The sequence below is a fragment of the Pollachius pollachius genome, assembly GCF_949987615.1.
Source record: "Pollachius pollachius genome assembly, chromosome: 1".
NCBI classification, from domain to species: Eukaryota; Metazoa; Chordata; class Actinopteri; order Gadiformes; family Gadidae; genus Pollachius; species Pollachius pollachius.
The window spans coordinates 45,077,668-45,101,403 of record NC_136934.1 but is presented as its reverse complement, the minus strand read 5'-3'; the positions used below and the strand labels follow the sequence as shown (position 1 = coordinate 45,101,403).

Here is a 23,736-nt window from a genome sequence, read left to right as displayed (position 1 = left end):
GGCCCATTACAATATCATGATGCACCGTCCTATGAAATGTGACCGCTTCCTGTGGCCTGTCCTTGCTGTGATCTTATGGTCCCCAGTACACCACTAAGTACTGCCACTCTGCTAGGCTTGTCCTGCTAATAGAAATTCACAACCTAATGATTTTGTGTGTGCGTCTGTGTGTGTCTGTGTGTGTGTGTGTGTGTGTGTGCGTGTGTGTGTGTGTGTGTGCGTACACAAGCAGAACACATTTTAGAGAGAGAGGGAGAGGGAGAGAGAGAGAGCAAGAGCCCGAGAGGGAGGAGGAGAGGGGGAGAGTGACAGATAGAGTGACAGAGAGAGGGAGAGAGAGAGATAAAGCAGAAGGCGTAGATGGAGAGAGAGTGAGAGAATGAAGAGGGGAGATGGAGAGAGAGAAAGGGAGAGATAGAGAGAGCGACAGAGAGAGAGAGAGACACATAGAGAGAAGAGGGGGGATGGAGAGAGAGACAGAGAGAGAAGAGGGGAGATTGAGAGAGGGAGAGAGAGACAGAGGCTATATTGCACAATGTGCAATACAACAAAAATAAGTATGGATAGAGATAAATAAAACTTCCCAAAACAACAGCCCAGTGTGTCAATTATTCACCGACGTCTAAGAACAGGAGTGTTCCCTGCTACACCCACCACAGTAAACAAGGACTGTTTCAGATGTTTCACCACACTTTCCTTTTTGTACTTTGCAATAAATAAATTTTGAAGGAATGAGTCTTTCTCTCAAGGAAAAGTTGTAAGTTTTCTAAGCACCAGAAAAGAGTCTCTTACCATTGTTCCTGGTGGTCCGAGTCCTCCCCTCTCGCCCTTTTCCCCGCGAAGTCCCTTTAAGAAAACACAAATAGTGCAGAGTTAGTGTAGTCTCGTAACGCAACAGTGTGGGGAGGTCGGTCCAAGCAAAATGAATGGGGGGAAAACATCAAGCCGACATCATCAGTCGTAAAGACACAGACAGACACACACGCACACAGACAAGCACGGAAAAACACACACGCGCACACACACACACACACACACACATATACACACACACATGCATGCACACAGACACACACGCACACAGACAAGCGCAAACACAAACACACACACACACTCACACATACACACACGCACACAGACACCCCGACGCACACACACAGGGTGTCATGTCCTTACCGGGGCTCCCTGAATGGAGCGTCCAGTGAGGCCCTGGGAGCCGGGGGGCCCTTGGGGGCCGGGGGGTCCCGCTTCACCCACTGGTCCTTGGAGTCCCTAAAAACAAACAATCAACCAAGGGATTTAGATTCTACCCAAAATGTATACCTGTGTAGTGTTAAGAAATAGGAGGGGTTCTTAAATAAAATAGTTGATGCACCCTGTACATTAAATTCAGCAGCAACAACAACCATCATTTAAGGGGAAACAGCCAGCTCCAAACAGAAAATGGATGCTACAAATGCTTCTCCTTTGCTTCGGGCTTCGAATAAATATGAGGTTTCAAGTTAAAAGCGCAAAGCAGTGAAGTATAGTAGTCAAGGCTCTGGGGGAAGAGACTACCATTGGCTGTTCAAAGGCCTGCTTGCTCCAGGAAATTGACTTGGGCATGCCTCCATCCACCCAGAACCAGGTCAAGCCAGTACTGCAACATAATAGATCCAGCTTGATGATTTCAAGGGGCGACCAACAACAGAAACCGACCCTCCCTTTCAAAGCAACTGTTTTGACCAACACCACACAGAATGTTGTGTTGCTGTTCGTCAAGTTATTCAGACAAATAAAGTTCCACTAAGTTATCTCCACATGAATTTTTTATTCGTCTCATGTTTTCTCCTAATCTGTACAAAAAAGTAGATAGTTCTACAAAACAAAAGCTTTTTTCTTTTTTTTTTTATAATGACCATTTTGCTGGATATTGATTGTGATTCACAATCCCTTTCAATTGACCTTTCAATGTTTTCCAATGTTCCTTTTCCGAGTCCAATGTTAGAAAATTCTATTCCATTTATTTGGTACAAAAGGGTTAGACAAAAGTACATCACAATTCAAATAACCTTCCAAGCAAACCAAAACTAACTTAGACTTGTAAAATAAAGTGGAGCGAAAGTGGACTGAACGTGGTCAAACCCTTTTTTGCAACCACCGTCACTCAAACTTCTATTTATTGGCTAACCAAACAGGGTTCTAGTGTAAATCTTCTGGGCTCCTGCCCCTGTGAAGTCATTGCTGTCATTGCTCTACCTTGAACAAAAGTATAAACCATCACGAGAATCAAATTTTACCATTTCAACACATAAATGCATGGATGAACATTTAAAGGCATCAATTTTATTTACATTCAAAGGTATTTACATAAGAAAAGTAATTCATTCGCATAATGGCGAAAACATTCCGGCCCCTAATTCTTGTACTAAAAGCAATAACAACATAATTCAGAATTCCAAACATAATAAATTGCCCAATGTGCCATAATGTGTAGAGCCATACAGTTTCACTCAAGAAAATGGCGGATAATCATAAGAAAACTGAATTGTAGTAGCAAGCATATACAAGAGATTGCTCAACGTGTGATTTCTACAACAACATTTGGGCCCAGTAAGGATTGCATGCTCCAACACAACACAACCATGACAACTATTCAAAGTCTACAAGTAGGGGTACACAAACAAGTTCCAAGTTCTGGGTGGCCTGGCCACTATCTGACACAATATGCTATAATTGTTGGATGAAGACGGTCTTCTTTCTAGACAAAGTTTGGTGTGTGGTTCTATTTAGAGCTGTGGCTTCTTGCACAAAGACCTTGACTCCACAACCAACTCCAACTTTTCCCTCTCGTTTTTCAGCATACTAAATAATAAAATAGTCTAACCCGGTTATAGAAGACTGAGAAACATAGCCCCCTTTTTCATGTTCCCGGTGTCTGTGTCTGTGGAGGAACTTTGAAAAGAAGTTTGGAAAAATACATATTGGTTTGAGAACAAAGCCTAAGCCATTGATTACCTGGTTGCATGTGAAGCTCAGCTCTATTTTGGTGGCGTGCCAGTGTTATGATTGAAGCAAAACCTTGCTGCGAGTCTTCATGAATCCAATCCCCTTTTCATTTCTTTGGGCAGCGATTTATTACCAAGCAGACCATTTTCCGCGAAATTACGATGCGCTATTTTGGATTTTTTTAATAAAACTGGCTCAATTACAGGAAATCAAAACATATTAAGAAGCAGTTTCCAGTACAAAGTATAAGGTAGCTGTTGCTGGTGTCAATATAGAACCCCACCCTGACTCCATCCAATATAGCAGTCTATCGCCTGCTTGATAGCGTTAGCATTTGAAGATGTTCATCAAATGCACTCAAATGATTCCGCTCTGTAATTCCTCCTTAAGCGGCACTTAAAAAGAATAATAAGCATCAATCATTAAACATTGTGTAGTGTCTTATCCATATCTCTTATCTAGCTATCTTTGTTGTGTACAGGGAATGGGTTAACCTAGCAATTGTACGGGCTTGGCACTTGAGTCTATGAACATCCTTACTGCACCGACATCGATATATTGTTGTTTCCCTTTTTTTCTGACAAATGTACTTATTGTTAGTTGCCATGGCTTAAAGCGTCTGCTAAATGCCCTACATTTAAATGTAAATGTAAGTGCAAGTGTGCAAGGTCAAAGGTTAGGCGAATAGCCCGCCCTCAAACAATTTGGCCACATCACTTACCATGCCCCCAGGCTCCCCTCGGTCTCCCCTGGACCCTCTGATCCCTGGACCACCCTGGGACACAGACACAGGAACAACAACAACAACACAATCAACCACGGGGGAGGAAGCCTCACTCGGCATGCAAATCAAATTGCCCCTTTGGCCCTTGGTATGTGAAGAGGAAGAATTTGACAAAATACATCAAGAAAAAAGATCAGTGTATGTGCTTGTGTTTCCAGATGTTATACATTCCAGAAAATAGATGTTTGGTTCTTAAAGATAAGATTACATGAGAAAAGATAGGGAAACCTCAGCACCAGATCTCCACCACCACCACTCTAACCCCGAGGTAAGGAAAGAGGAAGCTTGACGGATTTGGACCCCCGGCGATTGGACCACCATACATATTAGAGATGCACGGACGGGCTATTTTTTTTATCCGCAACCGCATCACAAACGCATCATCCGGCCGCCATCCATCCACACCAACGTTTTTTAACCATTTTCAAAACCGCAACCGCCCGCCATACGCCGATTGTATTTAGCCTACTATATAGGCTAATACGCCTATTGCACATTATTTTTTGCAAAAAAAAGAAAGCCTCGATATCAAAGAAACGCAGACTCAAGCCTATTAATTCCAAAATTCGCTGCAAGTCCACCGCACAACAGTGCAACATGCATGTTCAATTTTTAATTGTAGGCTACATAACAACCCCAAAACTTGCCTGCTTAACAATTTTTCTTACCTTCTTTCTTAGCTCTGGATGATATTGAACTAGAAGTTGAATTTGTTCTGTACATCTCCCGCTGCCATTGCTGAATGTCACTTCTGCGTCAAATCACTCCATAATCTCTTTTAAATTCCTTATTCCACGAGTGTTAGGCTACAATGATGGGCTGTTTTAAAATATAACTAATATCGAAACAAAATGACCCAGGCGCAGTCTCATCTACGAGACGTTTGCTTAGTGGCCTATAAGGAAGGCGCTGCAACGAGACGCGACATGGGATGGATCGTCACTTAATTTAAACTTTTTTTTTCTCTCGGGAATGTGTGTGTGTGTGTATTTAACAATGTATATATATTTTTAATTTGATTGGTTAAACCGCAACCCGCCCGAATTTAATTGAAATATAAAAAATTTTCACGTCATCAAGCGCCAACCGCGCACCTCTAATATATTCAATCTCCCACACAACCCAGGCTGCTGTGACTCGCACTCTGCTCTTCATCTTCCCTACTGCCTCAATACCTGTGACAAGGCAATAGGTCCAATGCCATCATAACATTGCATATGGTCATAGATTCATGGGCCTTGTAGCAGAAATATTCAGACAGTTTGGCCGTATTGGAAGATAGTCCTTCTCAATTGAAAAACTGCCGTTAAAAAAGACACAATGGCCTCACGGCCGCTTCAGCCTGCTTATAAGTGGGGGCCGTATGTGAGATTAAATAACTTTCCATATAACTTTCATCTCATCTTGATATCCGCAGGTTTGAGGTCCGCACCACATCCATTGACCGCACAATCACAGAGAATGGGCAGGAGATGGAGCGACCATGAGACTAGTTCATATGGTATTGAATAATTTTGAGAATCATGATTAAAAGTGGAATTTTCTAGAAGAGGGATAGGGCTAGGAATGGTAGAATTGTTGAAAAGAAAGTAGGCCCTGCATGGCGATGTTTCAGAGGAATGTACTGATGAAATCCCCTTTGATATTATTAACTGACGAGTGACGTGCAAGCTAAGCACGTGACCTGACAACACTGTGAGAAGTCTGTCCGTACGAGAAACTATCGCTGGTTATCTATATTGATCATGGGGGGTACACCATCTCCGGAGGTCCGGTTTGCCAATGCTTATCTACATCTCTCCCAAAAAACGTTCCCTCCTGTTACCAAGTAAAAAAAACCTCTGTCAGGGTCATTGATCTCACTGCCGTTTTTCTAATCGCAAATTGAACCGCTTTGTGTAAACGCGGCCCAAAGATTAGAGTGTGAACCGGCAGCAGATGTCGAATCGCGCAGGCTCTTGCAGTTTGCATTTCAAGTATTAGCATCTGTATTTGCATCTGTGCGGGCGCATTACAAAGCCCGGGGGGAGCTGCGACCGCAAGCGCTGTAAAACCCGCTCTGACCCCTCCAGCCGCCGGTTCTGGCCAAGGCCAGGCAGCCGCACATGTGCTAGTCATCGGACCCCGTCGGATCAGGGACGGATTGGACGTTTTCTTTCCAGTGTTTGCTTTAATACGGCCCCGCTGGGAATAAGGCGGGGAGGGGGGGGGGGGGGGGCTAGTGGCAGACAAGTAGAGGGCAGACGATAAGAATAAAGAACAACAAGGACAAGCACCGAGCATGGCCTTAGCTCGGACGTAGTTGTGTTGGGGAGAGTGCTTTGTTTGATTTGCATTCCAGGATTTGTTTCTTATTAAAGCGTTTGAAACACAATTGCTTAAAGGGGAACTGTCACATTTTGGATGTGGCGGTAATATTAGGAGTGGAACTGAAACGGAATTGGACTTTGGATTTTGGTTTCAGGCCTCAAATGAAGCAGTACTCTCTTTTATTAGAAAACAGCCTTGGGTAATTGTTCATTTTGTTTTTTTGTAGAGCAGTTGTCCCAGTGTGATGCCATAATTACCATCTGTATTTACTCCCTCTAAAGCTATAGTAACTAGCTATTGTATAAACACGACAAAGGAGGATGGCTCTACAGCCTTAATACCAATTGTATTTCCAGGAATCAATAGATGATTGCATAAAGGAGGATCAAATAGACAGGTAATGCCTGAGCTGGCTGGCTCCATAACGTTGAAAGATACAGACTTGAGGGGAGTTGATGGAATAAGCTACGAGAAGTAGGGGGTTCAAGCGAGTGGCTTTTAGCTTCATATGGGGCTGAGAAAAAGCATCCCAATGTTTATTTCTTCAACACAAAGTTGAAAAAGATAAAAGACAAATGCGAACATCAAATTCACAAAACCATGTGCTGTTGTTTTGTGGATTTTGAGGGATGTACAGTATATTATCAAAAAAAAAGAAGTGAATTCAGCTTCTTTCATCTCATCATCCCCTCCTATTTTCTACCTACTTTGATAAGGGTTCCTGGGTTTTACCCTGAAGGCAGATGGAGTGGCACCGCCATGGGGGGGCGACATTCTGAAAGGCCTTGTGCACCGCAGGGAATCAATAGGGGCTGAAGGGATATGCATTATATATAACCTGTTGGGGCTCAGCGAACCCTGCACTGCTGTTTAACAAGAGGAGTTAGGAAATCGCTCCCCAGTCTTCACACGCTCCACTTCTGAGACACATGACGCATTCCCGTGGACGTTAAGCGATGGCTATTATTTCTACATCGTGTCGTGCACCACAGATCACTTGGCTCCATTCCCCCCTTCCCACCCCACATACTTTATTTCACTGCTGAAGGACAAGCACTTCTGAGAGAGTGGAGGGATATACAAGCTATTAAGGAACAAGATGGATCCTCAATGGCTTCTCGCCGAGAACCAAAAAAGGAGGCAAAATGGCTTCCAAAATAAAAAAAAGAACAATAACAGAAAGAGAATAATATCTGCGGTGGTAAGAGAAAACAAGTCAGACAGATCTGAGGGAGAGTGAAAAAAGACATAAATATAACATTTCGAAAGGAAAATACAAAAAGAGTGTTATGTGTAAACGATGGAAATTATTTATTGATCCCTAGGGGGATATTTGGGTCATTCCCATTCTAGAATATAAAAATATATAAGCAAAGAAAAAATATATAAGCAAAGAAGAATTATATGAAATAGAAAATAAGAATTAAGAAGTATGTCTAAATCTGTATGCTACACAATATAACAAAATGATCACATACAACCTAATAGGATCTATAAATATAAAAAAATGTAGTCTCAGTAAGAGAATCATTACAAATATACAGTAGAAGTAATGGCAGTATGGTGTCAGAGTATACTAGAGATGAATTATTCTGAGCTAGGTCGGAGAGAGAATGAGTCTGAGAAAGGAGTCGAATAGTATGATGGCCGCAGGCAGGAATGACTTCCTGTGGCACTGAATGTAATCCTGTCCAAAATCGCTGTCCACATAACACTGGGACCTTATCCTCCTCTCAGCAGATAGATTGCAGGTACCGGCTGATGGGAATAAGTTGAGGAAGGGACACAACAACCCAGCTCTGGGGCCGTCCATGTACACCAACATAAACACATGCAGGGGAGGTGTGGAGAATCGCTCAGGCAGCCCTGTAGGGGTGCTCTGGTAGATCGGGGCGGTCAGGGAGAGGGAGGGTACGGGAGCAGGGGAAGAGGTTACAGGGACTGTATAATCACCAGCGGTGATGGATGTGAGCGGCCTCATAATTACTTTCACACGTCCCAGCGGTGCGGTTTCACAACCCCCTTGCAGAAGCTTATCCCGGACAGCGGAGACACTAAGCGAGGGGCGCTAAAGCAATGCAATGTCACTATGAACACAAGCGCCCTCTGTGGCCAGAGTTAGCCTCTACAGCAGCATCGAAGAGCTGATTGGCAATTTGTCACGATTGCAAAGTTGGCGAAACAAAGACTGACAAAAATACACTTAAAAGGCGATGCAGCAGTAGTAAGTGTATCTTCAAACCAGGTGATAGTGGGATCTTCTCTTTTTTCTTTATTGCTGCTAACATAGAGGAACAGAGGCGAACCGAGGACGCTACAGTGAGGTGAGCAGGAGGTGAAGGCTGGGAGAGCAGAGAGGAAGTTGGAATAGAGATACGGAGGGGAGAAGGAAACGAGAGGAATTCAACAGCGGAGAAGGACCCGGAGGAGAACACGTGGTTTGCATGACTGCACAATGCCTCTGTGGGAAATAATTGCAACACGTTCTGTATAATTGTATGTGAAATCAAACTCGCTGCAATGGTTATCCGGAAACATGGTAATTGTGTTTATGAAGATAATAACCTCGCAATAATGCTTTGTGTAAAATACTGTCAAAAACAATCTCTTTTGTCTGCAAGGCAGACTGAAGTTATTTTTTGCACCAACGTATACATGGTTTGTTTGTGGGAAAAGTCAAGAGAGAGTGAAATGAAGATGGGTGAAGAAAATAGTTTCTAAATCAATATGGCGGTTGGAAAATGAAAAATAAATAAAAAGTAAACCAGGTGCATGTGAAATTAGAAAGATAGAAATGAAAAAAAAACACGCTTAGGAAATTGGCTGTAGACTTGGGAGATTGCATCATAACTGCGCTTCAGAAACCAAATGCAGAAGAGTTTGTTCTCTTATTGTTGTTAGTAGATCGCATCATAACCTTGTATAACTATTTATCAAAGGTAGAGGAGTGTGGTCTCTATTAGTTAGTAGATCGCAACATAACCGTGTCTATGTATCAAAGGCAGAAGAGTATGTTTTCTTATTGTTGTTAGTAGATCACACCATAACCGTGTCTATGTATCGGAGGTTGAGAAGTGTGTTCTCTTATTAGATAGTAGATCACATCATAATGTATCAGAGGAAGAGGAGTGTGTTCTCTTATTAGTTAGTAGATCGCATCATAATGTATCAGAGGAAGAGGAGTGTGTTCTCTTATTAGTTAGTAGATCGCATCATAATGTATCAGAGGAAGAGGAGTGTGTTCTCTTATTAGTTAGTAGATCGCATCATAATGTATCAGAGGAAGAGGAGTGTGTTCTCTTATTAGTAAGTAGATCGCATCATAATGTATCAGAGGAAGAGGAGTGTGTTCTCTTATTAGTTAGTAGATCGCATCATAATGTGTCAGAGGAAGAGGAGTGTGTTCTCTTATAAGTTAGTAGATCGCATCATAATGTATGAGAGGAAGAGGAGTGTGTTCTTACTGGTGGCCCCGAGGGTCCGGGGGGTCCTTTGCTGTCCTGTGAGCATGTGCAGGCATGGGGCATGGAGGGGCACTGTTCTTCGACCCTCTGAAAACATAGGATGTTGCATATTATCATGTGATAAACCACAGAGCTTAGTAGCAGTGGGGTGATCCCTAATAACTCACGAGCAGATGGAGAAACTCCCCATTAGCGTTGTCTCATCAGAACTACATCGGCACTACAGAACTACTGCATGTTGGATTTAGGGTCACAGCTAATGGCCAAGACTTTACATTTGCGGACATGTAAATAATCATTGATTGGTGAGAGTTGATCAGCTGAAGGGGTTATGCTACATGTCTCAATGAGTTAGTGCCAGTGTCAAAAGCTGACAGTTTAATGAAACAAACCCTGGGGCGCTCTTTTTAAATCGATTCAAATAGGTAACCATGTTCGTGTGTAGATTCAGAATGATAGATCACAAAATGCAAGTTTCATACATAATCCATAATATAGTAAGCTCAAACTTAATAAGAGCAATGAAACAACAGAACGGTATCAGATGGAATAAAGTACCAATAAAACAACAAACTGAAAATGATAAATATGTTTCCTTTTTATTGTTTATCTTCCTGGTGTTTGTATCGCCTTGTATTTGTTTTTATGCCTGTAAGGCATATTGTGACAGCCTGTTTGATAAGGAGCTACAAACATAAAACATAGTATTATTATTAAGATGTAAATGCATGTGAATGAATGAGAGGGAGCGAGAGAGAGAGAGAGAGAGAGAGAGAGAGAGAATGAGAGAGCGAGAGAAAGCTGTGTGCTTGTAACGTACCAATGCTGGAAGCTCACAGCATTTGTCTCGGTTAGCCCACGACGTGCTGCAGATGATGTCAAACATCTGGAGCTGGAACTGCACCCCCACACAAAAACACACGCACACGCACATGCACACGCACACACGCGAGCACACGCGCACGCACGCACACACACACACACACACACACACACACACACACACACACACATACACACACAATCACATAAACACACACATGCACATACAAAATCACATACACACACACACACTCAATGATTAAATAATGCAATCACGTTTATTTGAAAGAACTAAAGCTATACATTAGACATGGAATACTTGCTGATTGCTGATTAAATTTTGTACAATCATTTTTCTGATTTGGTACCATTTAAAGTACAGTTTCAACAACAATAAATAACAATGGTGGAGACCTTATGGCAGCCAAAATGGTCTAACAACCAGTAGAAATGTAGTGGAAAATAGAGCAATAAATATCACCTCAGGGCTAATAAAGTGTCATAGACCATGTAGAATGCATGGACGTGCCACAAGTGTATTTCAAGCTGTGCATGTTGACCTAACTGGGTCAAACTTCAGTGCTGTAGATGTGCTGAAAGCAACGACAAGGGTAGGAACCCTAATCACACAACTCACTTTATTCAAATGTCTTTTTCTCTTACGGAGCCACGTCTAAAAACAATGATCTGTCAATCCTGATAGACAATAACGGGATCTAAATCCGAATCTGAAACTGTGATGTGCATTCAGCGCAGTAAAGACACTGTCTTGTGACTGATATACATGTCCACTATTTAGGCCTGTTGCCGCAAAAGAAATGCACGTACATTGGCACATAAGTATCAGAGTTTTACATATTTTATGCAACATTTGTGTCAAGAAAAGCACTACTCAAAAGCACCTCTTGTAATATACTACTGGTATTATATTAATAAATATGTTCTATGAAGTGAAACTAACAGCCTTGTGTCCAGTTTAGTGCACCTTCCTTCACTCCATGCCACGAGAGTGTATTGAAAAAAACCTGTTGCATTGTATTCTTTCCTGCTATGGTTTACTCAATTAATAACATCCGGAGCCTTTAAGACGCAATAGGCAAGATTTGGAATGTTCACAACAATAACAATATATAAATCCCTCCCATTGGTCCAGTGGTTTATAGCTACCGCCCTTCAAAAGCCTCTCCCAGATATAGCCTTTGGATGGGAGGAGCCTTGCTAGGGTAAGCGGGATTGGTGGTTTTTTATAGACCTCCTTAGCATATGGACTTTCTGATGGCGTGACAGTAATACTATTAAATCACCTTGTAATGTTACAAAAACTTGTTCTGACTTCCTATAAACGTACAGCTATAAATGATGACATTAACAAGATAGAAAAAGAGGGCATATTAAAACTTTACCCTTAATTACTGAATGTAATCATTTTAAACAATTTTAGAGGCACCAATGATCGAGGCTAAAATAAAAACATGAAATCCAACAGTATTATCTGCAGGAGAGTTCAAACTGGCAAGCAGGAAAGTATCAGTCAAACTGTTTCAATTTCCCTTTAGAAGGAATGGCTGAAACAACTACGGCAATGTTTTCCAGAATATGGTTTATATTGGACGAATTCAGGGAAGTGTTTGACTAGTAGCAGTTCTCTCAGTCCTAAAACAACCAGGGATATCTTACCAAAGAAAAATATTTCACTTCCTGTAATTCCTAATTTGCTCAGACTGTGGGTATAATGGGTTCACCTCAACATTTAGTTCACCAACTCAAACTACCGAATATATTGGTAAGAAACTTTGGTTGTTATTGTGATGACTTTTTAGGAGTGAGTCAACAGTCCAGTATAATGTTTAAAAGCTAAACAAACACCTTGTCAACATACAGTAGGGATGAAATGCGATATTTGGTTGAACAAGGGGCATCTGTATTTGAGTTTTACCTTAAATCTAGGGGGCTTAATTTATAGGTTGACAGCTCCCTGGTTTATTATAACGCAAATATTAATATTTCTATGTTTTCACTGGATGGTAACCTAAGAAACATGCAGAGAGTAAAAAAACATGTGGGTTGCTAAGCAGGGCAGAGTCCGTCTAATAGCAGATGTGACTTTGAGGGTATAAAAAGTTGCACTTAAAGCCTCACAGAATTGGCCAATCACTTCTAACATAGAAAACCACAAAATGGCACATTTTGAAGAAGCCCTAACTGTAACTCAAGACTCTGTCTGTGAGAGTGTGTGTGCGCGTGCGTGTACGTGAGTGCATGTGTGTGTGTGTGCGTGTGTGTGTCTGTGTGCGTGCATGTGTGCGTGTGTGTGTCTCTGTGTACTGACCGGAGCAGAGTTCTCTCGCGTGCCACGCAACCGCACCATCCTCCCGAGAACCTCCAGGCCATCGATGGTGATGTTCCCCGATGCGCTGATGGCTTTCTCCCCCACAACGGAGCAATCCAGCACCAACCGCGCAGACGTCTTGCCCACCGTCACATGGAGCTGTTTGGAGGAGGAGGGGAGGAGGAGAGGAGGAGGAGAGGAGGAGAGGAGGAGGAGAGAGGAGGAGGAGAGGAGAGAGGAGGAGGAGAGGAGGAGAGGAGGAGAGGAGGAGGAGAGAGGAGGAGAGGAGGAGGAGAGGAGGAGAGGAGAGAGGAGGAGAGGAGGAGAGGAGGAGGAGAGGAGGAGGAGAAGAGAAGGAGAGGAGAGGAGAGGAGTGGAGAGAGGAGGAGGAGAGAGGAGGAGAGGAGAGAAGAGAAGAGTGGAGGAGAGGAGGAGGAGAGGAGAGAGGAGGAGGAGAGGAGGAGGAGAGGAGAGGAGGAGGAGAGGAGAGAGGAGGAGGAGAGGAGGAGGAGAGGAGAGAGGAGGAGGAGAGGAGGAGGAGAGGAGAGAGGAGGAGGAGAAGAGAAGGAGAGGAGAGGAGAGGAGTGGAGAGAGGAGGAGGAGAGAGGAGGAGAGGAGAGAAGAGAAGAGTGGAGGAGAGGAGGAGGAGAGGAGGAGGAGAGGAGAGAGGAGGAGGAGAGGAGGAGAGAGGAGGAGGAGAGGAGGAGAGAGGAGGAGGAGAGGAGGAGGAGAGGAGAGAGGAGGAAAGGAGGAGGAGAGGAGAAGGAGAGGAGAGGAGGAGAGAGGAGGAGGAGAGGAGAGGTGAGAGGAGGAGGAGAGAGGAGGAGGAGAGAGGAGGAGAGGAAGAGAGGAGGAGACCAGGAGGAGGCATGTTTATACAAATAGCTTACAGAAGCACACCCACGCATCCACAGCAGGATAAAATTGGGACACATATTATAGACAACTACATATAGTTTCTTTCTCTAGTAAGTAACTAGTAACTATCTTTATTAAACGCTCTTCTCAATGCTGTGGAACGCTGCATTCACTTGCATGGGCCTTCAAAACCTCCGGCCGCGAATATTTTTTTGATAATTCACCGTTGCTAAGCATATAATGACCGATGTCAAAGAAATTTGATATTTTGCCTCTGATTCACGTCTTTGGTATCACTCCACAAGTAGTCCGGTAACTTATCAACCCGAGCGTATTCGTTTGCTAAGCGACATCAACGTCTTTGGCTGACTATTTCTCTGCTGATCAACACTACGAATGGTAATTGTAAAAAGACACACCATGGGAAGTTATTTTTTCCTTTTGGCAAGTAGCCGTGTAATAAGCGGGATAATGTATAGAACACTGCCGGTCATTATCGGGAAAATAACCCCCTTCAGGGCGAAGCAAGACACCACTTCGCTGTCTGGGCTTATAGTCCTGATAATGACCGGCGTTCTATACATTATCCCTTACATAATCTACTTGATATTCTATAAAGTCCTATATGCGCTGATCACATTTTGTCTATAACTATATACTTTGTTTTGAGACACTTGATAACCTTCTCTGTAAAACGGATGTAATATCGTTAGAGATGAATGACTGAGAGCATTGTTGCTGTCTTTGAGGAAACTGTAGAATATTTAAATGAGTTTGGTAGGCTGTTGTAAAGGGCAACTAGATGGTTGATAATATATATGTATATATATATATATATATATATATATTAATGCTGTCTTGGTGGAGAAGCCTCGAACCTTTTCAAACTTGGGTCAAATATATCTATACTGTATTTTAATATATTTTCAAAAATAAATGTATTTTCCAGACAGCGAGACATCGACAAAAATACCAAAGAAAGGCTATTGGTGTCAAGCACAAAATGAGCCCAGTCTAATTATATTGTTGGATGCCTCTGATGCTCAAATGAGAAAATTGGTGCCAAGTGCTCTGAACCATGAAATTTAAATAGCCATGTTGATTTGGTAGTCATGAAGCAGCAACAAACCAAAATGTTTTCAATTAAATTGGACAGCATCCACTCTCATTTGCTTCCATCCCTCCCTCACACCTCGCACTGACATATACATAAACGCATGTACAAACGCACGCACACACACACACAAACACACATGCAAGCAAAAACACACAAACACGTATACTACAAATCCGACACATAGATTAAAGGTCCTATGGCATGCCACCAGGTGTGGTGGCATGCCCGCTGGGTATGCTGGTAGACTGATCTATCCAGCACACATCTAGGTGGACACGCCCACCTGTGATGTCATAAGAGGCAGATTTCCAAAACGGCTTGTAGCGGCTAATCATACCACACCTGGTGGCATGCCATGGGACCTTTAATGCATGTACACACAAAAACACACAACACACACACACACACACACACACACACACACACACTCACACGCACACACACACAAACACACACACACAAACACGTCTACTACAAACACACAAACTGCGACCTCACAGAACATGTTCAACATGACATTAAAAGTATCGACAAACTACACAGGAAAACACGCAGACTCATTTGAGTGGAGCGACAGCCATGTGGCCTCCAATGATGTAAATGCCCCTTTGCCGGCATCTGGAAAAGTGGCTTAAAAACGGCTAAGCCTGGCATTGGCTCTGCATGCCATGGTTGTCTGTGTGTGTGAGTGTGCATACAGTTCAGCTCTCTCAACCTGTTTGTTTGCGTACGTGCACATGATGCTCTTGTTTCATCAGCCAGACAGAATCAAGAGCAATTTGTCCCGCTTGTCATGACATTTAATGGTTACATTTTAAAGGCGCACGACCTAAGTGGCGGAACAAATGGAAAGGGAATGGAACGTCCTATAAAAAGGTCAGGAAAACAAAGGCAGGAATGCCTATTGTGTTCTCAACAAATGCCTTAGGATTATTGTTCCTGGGTTCGCTCCTTGCTTGTTATTCAAGGCTCCACCCTTCAGTCCAAACGGACTGCCAGCCCATTCCTCGCGCACTCTGGAGGGAGCCTCTGGCTAGCAGGCTCAGAGAAACAGTAGTAGGTATTTTTCTTCTCCATCTTTGGCCCTTAAACGTATTGATCCTTCCAGTACACACAGCTGGACCCCGGGCCACGGCGACTTGAGCGCCTCCAAGCTAAAAGTATAATGTCGCTCCTACTGCCCTCGGGTCAAGTGAAGGAGCTCAATGAAATGCTGATGTACTCCAGTAAACAAGCGGGTGAGCAAGGCTTCCCACACGGTTTTAACAGGTGTGGCAATCTCAATCAGTCCATTTTTAATACAGTATTAATACAAGTAAACAGGTTGAAGTGTGAAACTATTGAACCAGGCACAATATGACAGATAAGCACCTGCTATGCTGGCAGAATATCACAGGAATTTCTCAAGTTCCACTCTCTTTTCGCTCTCCCTTCTCGCAGACAGGCCGTGATTTAGTTTGTACACGTCCATATCGGATCAGCTTTATTACAAAGTAGCTACATTGTTTCTCATATATCTGCTCGGCCTCCACAGACCATATCTCTGGATTCTCATTTATTTGTCTGTTGGCTGTAGGTGCATTTATCAAATCTATAACTTGTGTTTATTTGTCATCATTTTTTCAAGGGATAAAAAAGTTGAATAACATTATGGATTGTGTTTTTGGAAAATCGCCCTTTGCGACCAAATCGCACTGATTTAGTTTCGCAGTTTCACTCTATTGCATTTTGAGTGAGGAATAACATAAAGCAAACAGGAACTGAGTTGACTCCATATAGCATTAGCTTAATCCGATATCAACTGGAACAACAGAGTGATGTCATTGTTATGCATTATAACCCACTTGAGCTCAGCTCTGGGTGGATTTATTGTTAGGCTCAGGCGATAACATAATATTTTAAGGACAAGTGAAACTATAGAGTTTCCCTCAAAAGAAGAAAAGAAAAATGTGTCTGCTGATAAAAGTTATCTCTGGGAACCTTGCCCATACAATATACAGGAATTAAATACACTAGGATAGGAGAGAAAAAAATATGGGACTTGAAGATAAGTAAATTGGTGCAGTAAAAAAGTGGATTCAGCATGTTTCCTTTATCCCAACTCCCTCAAGTACGGGCAAAAATGAATCACTTACTTGCATAATTGAACAATTAAAAAATGGCATCTCTCACTCTCTCTCTCTCTCTCTCTCTCTCTCTCTCTCTCTCTCTCTCTCTCTCTCACTCTCTCTCTCTCTCTCTCTCTCTCTCTCGCTCGCTCTCTCTCTCTCTCTCACACACTCTCTCCCACTCCCACTCAATCTCTCTCAAACTCAACTATATGCATGTGTGTGTTTGTGCATGTGTGTATGCATGAGCGAGTCTGTGTATGCATGTGTGTGTGCTTCTATGAGTGTGTGTGTGTGTGTATCTTTTCTAGTCCTCCATAGTCAGCAATATCTAAGCAGCTGAAAAATGGCTGTTATTATAAGTTGTTATAATAAGTTACTGACTACATTATGGAAAAGATCCTTAAAGAGAAGGGTTTGAAGCCTCTCTCTGAAATCTCGCGAGAGTTGCAGTCGCTGCAGGGAGAGAATGGTTGAAACATGATTGAGATTTGGAGGGAGAAGTGCCGGCAAGAGTTTATTGTGTTGGACTACAGAAAACATAGCATGGGGTTATTTAAAATATTTGGGTGGAGTGAGGGTTGAGTAATGACAATAGGGAGATTTCCTGCAACAACTCAACTCTGGAGATCTCTGAGCGAGACTTCTCCTTCAGCAAGTCTTGGTTAGACACAATAACAGACAGAAATTATGAATCACAAGAAAGGTAAAAAAAACAAAAACGTGTATTTCTCCTGCAAAATCCTGATTTTGTCAGACACAATGAATAATAATCTGACCCTGGTCTAAAACAAGCGCCTTAAGACGATATTCAGGCATAGAGGGTTATTACCGAATAGGGTTGAAGCTAAACTTTCGCTAAATACTTGATCATTAAAAAAATAGTTATACGCATTGGTCACTTATATCCAAAAGGATGGGAAACTAGGGTCCAGTTTGAAAAATACCAAAATAATCCTTTAAGATCTGTATTCAAAAATCATACATCACAACTCAAAAGGAGTTAAGACAGTAATAGCCAAGTACAGACAGATAAACAATCTTCAACCCTCTGTAACCCCAAAGGATAGCATATTTAAAATACATCTGGGGTTACTTCTCTTCTGATTTTTCACCATGGGACATAGTTTAGTCTACACATGGATTACACATCGGCTCTTGGCCACTAATCCCAAAGTAAACCGATATCCGCCACCTCATCTACAAGCGTGGTCATAATAATTCACGAGCGCGAAGGTGCAATAGCTCATCTCCTACTTTCAGAACACATAGACATATAACTTTGAGAAACTAAATATAAAGTAAAGTTGCAGCGTGAAGAGTGCTTCTATGTTCAGAATGTTAAGGTCTAGTTCCCGGTATTTTTAGTCAGCCATCTGGATTCAACAAGTAGCACGACTCAGCTAGCTACCCAGCTAGGCGCTGATTTGGTGCAGGCCTGCGCTTCTAGAAACACATGTGCTGGGTTTGATATGCAGTCCAAGAAAGAGACAATCAGGTATTCATGCGAGAATAACTCCTGTCATTCTGGGATGAAGAACAATGCGCTCCTCCGCATCGCAAACAAAAATCGAGTCTGATAAAAAAAACGTGTTCATGACAGCTGCAAACGCAAGACAGAGAGATGCCTATAATAGCAGGATCTAATATTACCTGTGTAGCAGGTACAAAGAATTAATGACGTTTATGAGAATGAGTATAGACTGGAGTGTGGCTCTTGAACACCGCTGACAGCGTAATTGACTGTTACAGATGTGGTAAAGAAAACTTGTTCTGAATCTTTTGGTATAATTTTGGCTTTTTAAAAGAAGGAATTTTCCCTCTGCAATACCATTGAAGTGACTACTTGTTGATGATTGGTTGGTTTGCTAAGTTTCAAAATCGGAGCCGACATATGACTTAGAAGTTATCACTAAGGAGTTATTAGAGATGATTCACTACAGTGATTCACAATGTTCCCTAATATTATTATTTTTTTTAATATTCACTAGTTTTCTTCAATTGAAATGCGGCATAGAGAAACTGCTTATGAAAAGATATATTTTTTAAAGTGGTTTTCCATCCCCACGCTATACCTGAGTATATACCAGGCTATATCTGGGTATAGTCTGGTGTATATGTGAATGCCTGGGTATTATCACAGATTATGAAATGTAATACAGACTTGTCAACGTGTCATTCTCCCATAGCCCTGAAACATACTTGCTGGATTGGATTGTGGAGCACAGCGACTTTGACTGGTATAACGGCCTGCTGTGAACGAGACGGAGGAACCAACCTTGTGGAAGCTGCCATGGAAGAGCTTCCTGATTTCAGGTCCTTCAAAAGTGACCGTCTGGAAGTCTCCTTTGTAGTCGTAGTTGAAGAAGGTCAGGGTCTTCTCAGAGTCTGGGGCGAGGAGAGGACCAAAGTGTAAGAGAGGAGTTTAGTTTTCTCTGTTTAAAATGATGGATGACAGGATGCGAAGACGTAAAATAACAACCGAATATTACAGAGGGATGTATACAGGACACCCTAGCTCACTTTGAGATGTACATTAATAATCTTGACATCTTGCTTACATTGGCAGTGTATTTGCAAGATGATGTCAAAAAGATTATTAATGTATATCTCAAAGTTAGCTAATAAACTCTGGATCTCAGGGGCGTGGTCAGAAGTACTCACTGTCCAGAATGAGTCCCACCAATGGCTCCTTCTCCTTGTTGAGGATTTCCCACAATGCAAAGGGCTCCTGTGGCGTCTCAGGGAGCAGGCGAAGAATCATTGAGATGGTGTAATCAGATGGCAAGCCCTCTGGATGGAGATACCTGGCACACGCACACACACACACACACACACACACACACACACACACGCACACACACACACACACACGGACATATGGACACACACACACACGCACACGGACACACACACACACGGACAAATGGACACACACAGGCACACACACAAACACACACACACACACACACATGGACACACACACGCACACACACAAACACACACTCACACACACACACACACACGCACACACACACAAGGACACACGGACACACACACACATACACACAGCACACACATCAGGGTCTTTGTAGCTCAACAGTCGATATAAATTCTTCAAATATCAAAGCACCTCAGCCCACTTGTAAAAACTTTTTCATGGAATGTGAAGGCGGGGTCCTTGTTGAGGACCCTTAATCTCTGTCAACATTGTAAATAATACCCCTATTCAGCCAGCTCTCCACCATAATAAATAAGCCATATTAGCTCCTCAAAGCCCCCATCGGCTGCCACCGGAGAACAAATGAGATCCACATGATTTGAAAATACGATATTTGATATTGTAAATACCTAAAGCAGATGTGATTCCAAAAAGACTGAAATAGTGGCACGTTTTATTCAACTGTGGCTCTGGTTCGCCGCAGTCACATCCACTGAATGATGAAGGCCATCACCTTCAGGCATCACAGCGGCTCCACTCAGCGTCTATCACAAGCCCCTATTGGGTAAGAGGCACTGCCTCCATACTGCTGAGAGCATACCAGAGAATATTCCCTTTTCTTGGCGTATTACCGACGGTACCTTAAAACAACTCAAGATGGAAAGCATACCCCCTCCCTGTTATGAATGGGACTTCAAGCCTGATTTCCTACTTGATTCATCAAACAACAGCCCTTAAACATGTACCCCACAACCAACGGCGGGTAATGCGCTGAGGACAGATCCAATTTCGTGCACATTGGCTACAGCAGGGTGGTGCAGAGTGGCAAAGTCCAAAAATGATATTTTGGTTGGCAGTAATGTAACGTTTGCAGGAACCAAGTGTAGCAGATCTCTGGCTGCTAATTGAAAGTAGGCTTGTGGTTGGGTCCTGCCCGTGGCAAACATGTAGCCAATCCCTATCAAGGGACTGCTTTCTTTGTAGGGAAATGGGGTGGATCCACACTAGGCTAAAAATAACTCTTCAAACTAATGAAAAGACACCAACGGGAACATGGCCTTGGATGTGAGACTGGAACGGAGTGATTTTATGCAACAATATGCCCAACAATTTCTCTTTATAAAAGCGTTTGATGTTTCAACTAACTAACTAACTGACAAACACACTGAATGATTCACTGAATGACAGACTGAGTGACTGACTGACTGTTTGCTTGAGGCTCAGCTGACTCACTGAGTCATCTCCTGACTGACTGGTTCGGTTCAGTAGAACGTCTTACTTGGTGGGCTGGGACACCAGGGCGTCTCTGTGCAGTCGGTAGCAGGGGAAGCTGTTGAAGGAGCCGGGCTCCAGAGACACCCCCGGTACGGCGCCGTACTCCTTCTCCACCAGGCCGAACTTCTCCATCATGCGGAAACCTGCAGCCAGCACACAACACGCATGGTTATGGCTTCGTCAGCCTCCGTCATCGTCCTCATACTCATCATCATTGACGTTGTCTGCGTCGTCATCATCATAAGTCACCACCTTCATCATTTTCATATTCATCGTTGACATATTCACCATCTTTATCATGATCATGATCATCCTCATCCTCATCATCATCATACACAACTAAGCCATCAGCGTGAGATCCCAATTATGATGAGGACCTTGACTCACATCAACGTGGATCTTTAGAAGGCCACTGTTTTACAGTACATTACAATACATTCATTCGGCTGTTGCTTTCGTCCATTACGACTCATCATGAGTGCATTCACCAATGAAGATGCAAGATCCATTCTAGAAATAAGAGATTGAGAACTTCTATAATGTTGTTTACCTGCCATGGTGTTCCCACTCATCAGAACCGAAGGACAAGCTGGAAGACAAAAGATTCAAAATTCGTTGTTTCTGTTAGTGCGGGCATCCCTTCAGCACGATCAAAGTTCACTTTTGCGCGAGTTATGCATCCCTTTTTTTCCCAGCAGCCACAGTGCTATTAATACGAAGGAGGTTCATCGACATGCGGTGCCTGACCTTCAAGATCTAACTACAATTCAACCTTTAGCCGTCGTACCTTTTCTCACTCTAATGAAACCTCCTCCTATCCCCGTTAAATACAGCATTCATCGACTCACTGGCTGTGGCGGCCTCGCAGACAAAAGTGATGAGCTGCTCCTCGATCTTCTTCACAGCGTCCAGGTCATCCACGAAGAAGACGTGTCTGTCGCTGGGCTTGCTGGCGATGTTCACCAGCTCTCCGTAGTCTGCGTCCGCAAAGCCGATGGCGAAGATGATGTAACCTGGCAACGGGAACAACAATCAAAGAAAGGTCATGCTTCCAAATAAAGACAAAATGGAGAACGGCTAATAATTAAAGCAGCTCAAAGGGAATACGTTGAAACTTTTCTGGTGTCACTTTAAGTTGTTAGTGCTGCAAGAAGATGGCCTTTGTATTTCAGCCTTGACTTTGTTTTAAAAGTCAATATTTACTCAAAGGGATTCTCAAACCGTCCCTCAATGTCATTCTCATAGAGTTTGATTTCTTCTGAAAGGGTAAATAAATCCCATAATCAATTTTTTCAGTTTAAAATGGTTCCGGTTGTGTCTCATGAAGTGTGGATGAATATTTTTTTTTTGTTATTTAGAATAAAATGAATAAATTTGTTAAAGCGGGAAATTCTCTTTAAAAGCAAATAAATCGGCCAATTCTAGCATAAAAAAGGTTTTCCAGAGTGCTGGTTTCCTATTCACTTCTCAGATCACACTTTTGAAACACATAGGCGGAAGTTCTCCTTCTCAAACTGGGGTTTACTCACCGATGTTTAATGTTTAAACACATTACACATTACATCCTGCATTTCCAAATCAACATTCCTATCAGGGGACATTCCCTGGGGGGCGGATGGTCTAACATTCAACCATTCATAAACACATTCATACACACATTCACACGCCGACGGCGGGGCCAGCCATGAAAGGCGACATGGAGCTCTTCAGGAGACGCTAGGGGTAGGTCAGGTGCCCAGGGACACTTCGACGCTCACTCACGGCCAGGGGTCGAACTCGCCAGTCGACCCGCTCTACCTCCTGAAACGCTGCCGCCCCGACCCACACACCTTCCACCTGCATCTCCTTGGAGATGGTGTTGACGTCGTCCTGGGAACGGCCGTCGGTCAGGACCACCAGCACCTTGGGGACCCCCCTCCTCGCACCTCCTTCTGGGGTGAAGATGGACTCCTTGACATGCTTGATGGCACGGCCTGGGAGAGGGGGTTCAATGACGGGGGGGAAAACAACAGAGGACCACCATTTATATCATGGAACAAACGATATGCCAACATCTACAAGGAACAGAGGCACACTGACGCTTATAAAGTTACATCGCTCGACATGTTGTCCCTCCCTCGTGTGTAGGAGATACAGATGTTTTGTGTTAAATAGGCCAGGATCTTTTGTAAAGCCGCTTATAAGATTCATGTGTTAAGATCTGGGTCCCAACAGACATCTCCCCCCCCCCCCCCCCCCCCCCCCCCCCCACACACACACACACTTTGTAGTTGCTTCCAGAGCAGAAATAACCGCTGTAGTACAGACCTCCCTATTTTATTTTATGTGTGTGTAGAGTATGCCGTTATCATGAATGGAAGGATTCCCAAGCCAGACTCAGACGCAGTTCTCTTGGGATGGGGGAACTTTGAAGCGCAGCCTCAGACGTTTTTACCTCCCTCCTCTGCATTTAGACAAACTCTCACCCTCCTTGGCTATCCTGTGCAAACATAATAGGGGTCAAAATCGGTCATCGTTACGTGACATCATCTTTGCTGTTTGTCACGTTGCAGCGAACTATTCCACCCTGCCAAGTCATTCAAGTATAATGCATTCGTTTATCTTTTTTATATAATAACAGGATTCTTTAGACACTGTGCGTGGCTGACTGTGCCGACTGCGTCAAACTACTGCTGCACATGAACACGATAATCTGGTAACGTATGTTTTGTCCCATAAAGTAAAAGTAGAAAACTCTCAG

General features: G+C 43.2%; 1 protein-coding gene across 1 annotated transcript in view; it reads right to left on the bottom strand.

The window, feature by feature from the left end:
- Nucleotides 1-23,736, bottom strand: part of col14a1a (collagen, type XIV, alpha 1a) — a 104,578-nt gene that overhangs the window by 16,575 nt on the left and 64,267 nt on the right. The window contains exons 28-39 of the mRNA XM_079758318.1: nucleotides 22,826-22,969; nucleotides 21,845-22,009; nucleotides 21,547-21,585; nucleotides 21,001-21,139; nucleotides 19,445-19,587; nucleotides 19,059-19,168; nucleotides 12,698-12,856; nucleotides 10,367-10,444; nucleotides 9,547-9,633; nucleotides 3,710-3,763; nucleotides 1,177-1,272; nucleotides 793-846 (exon numbers count right to left, since the gene is read on the bottom strand). Of these exons, the coding sequence (XP_079614444.1) occupies nucleotides 793-846; nucleotides 1,177-1,272; nucleotides 3,710-3,763; nucleotides 9,547-9,633; nucleotides 10,367-10,444; nucleotides 12,698-12,856; nucleotides 19,059-19,168; nucleotides 19,445-19,587; nucleotides 21,001-21,139; nucleotides 21,547-21,585; nucleotides 21,845-22,009; nucleotides 22,826-22,969 (1,268 nt within the window). The remainder of the gene's footprint in view (nucleotides 1-792; nucleotides 847-1,176; nucleotides 1,273-3,709; nucleotides 3,764-9,546; nucleotides 9,634-10,366; nucleotides 10,445-12,697; nucleotides 12,857-19,058; nucleotides 19,169-19,444; nucleotides 19,588-21,000; nucleotides 21,140-21,546; nucleotides 21,586-21,844; nucleotides 22,010-22,825; nucleotides 22,970-23,736) is intronic.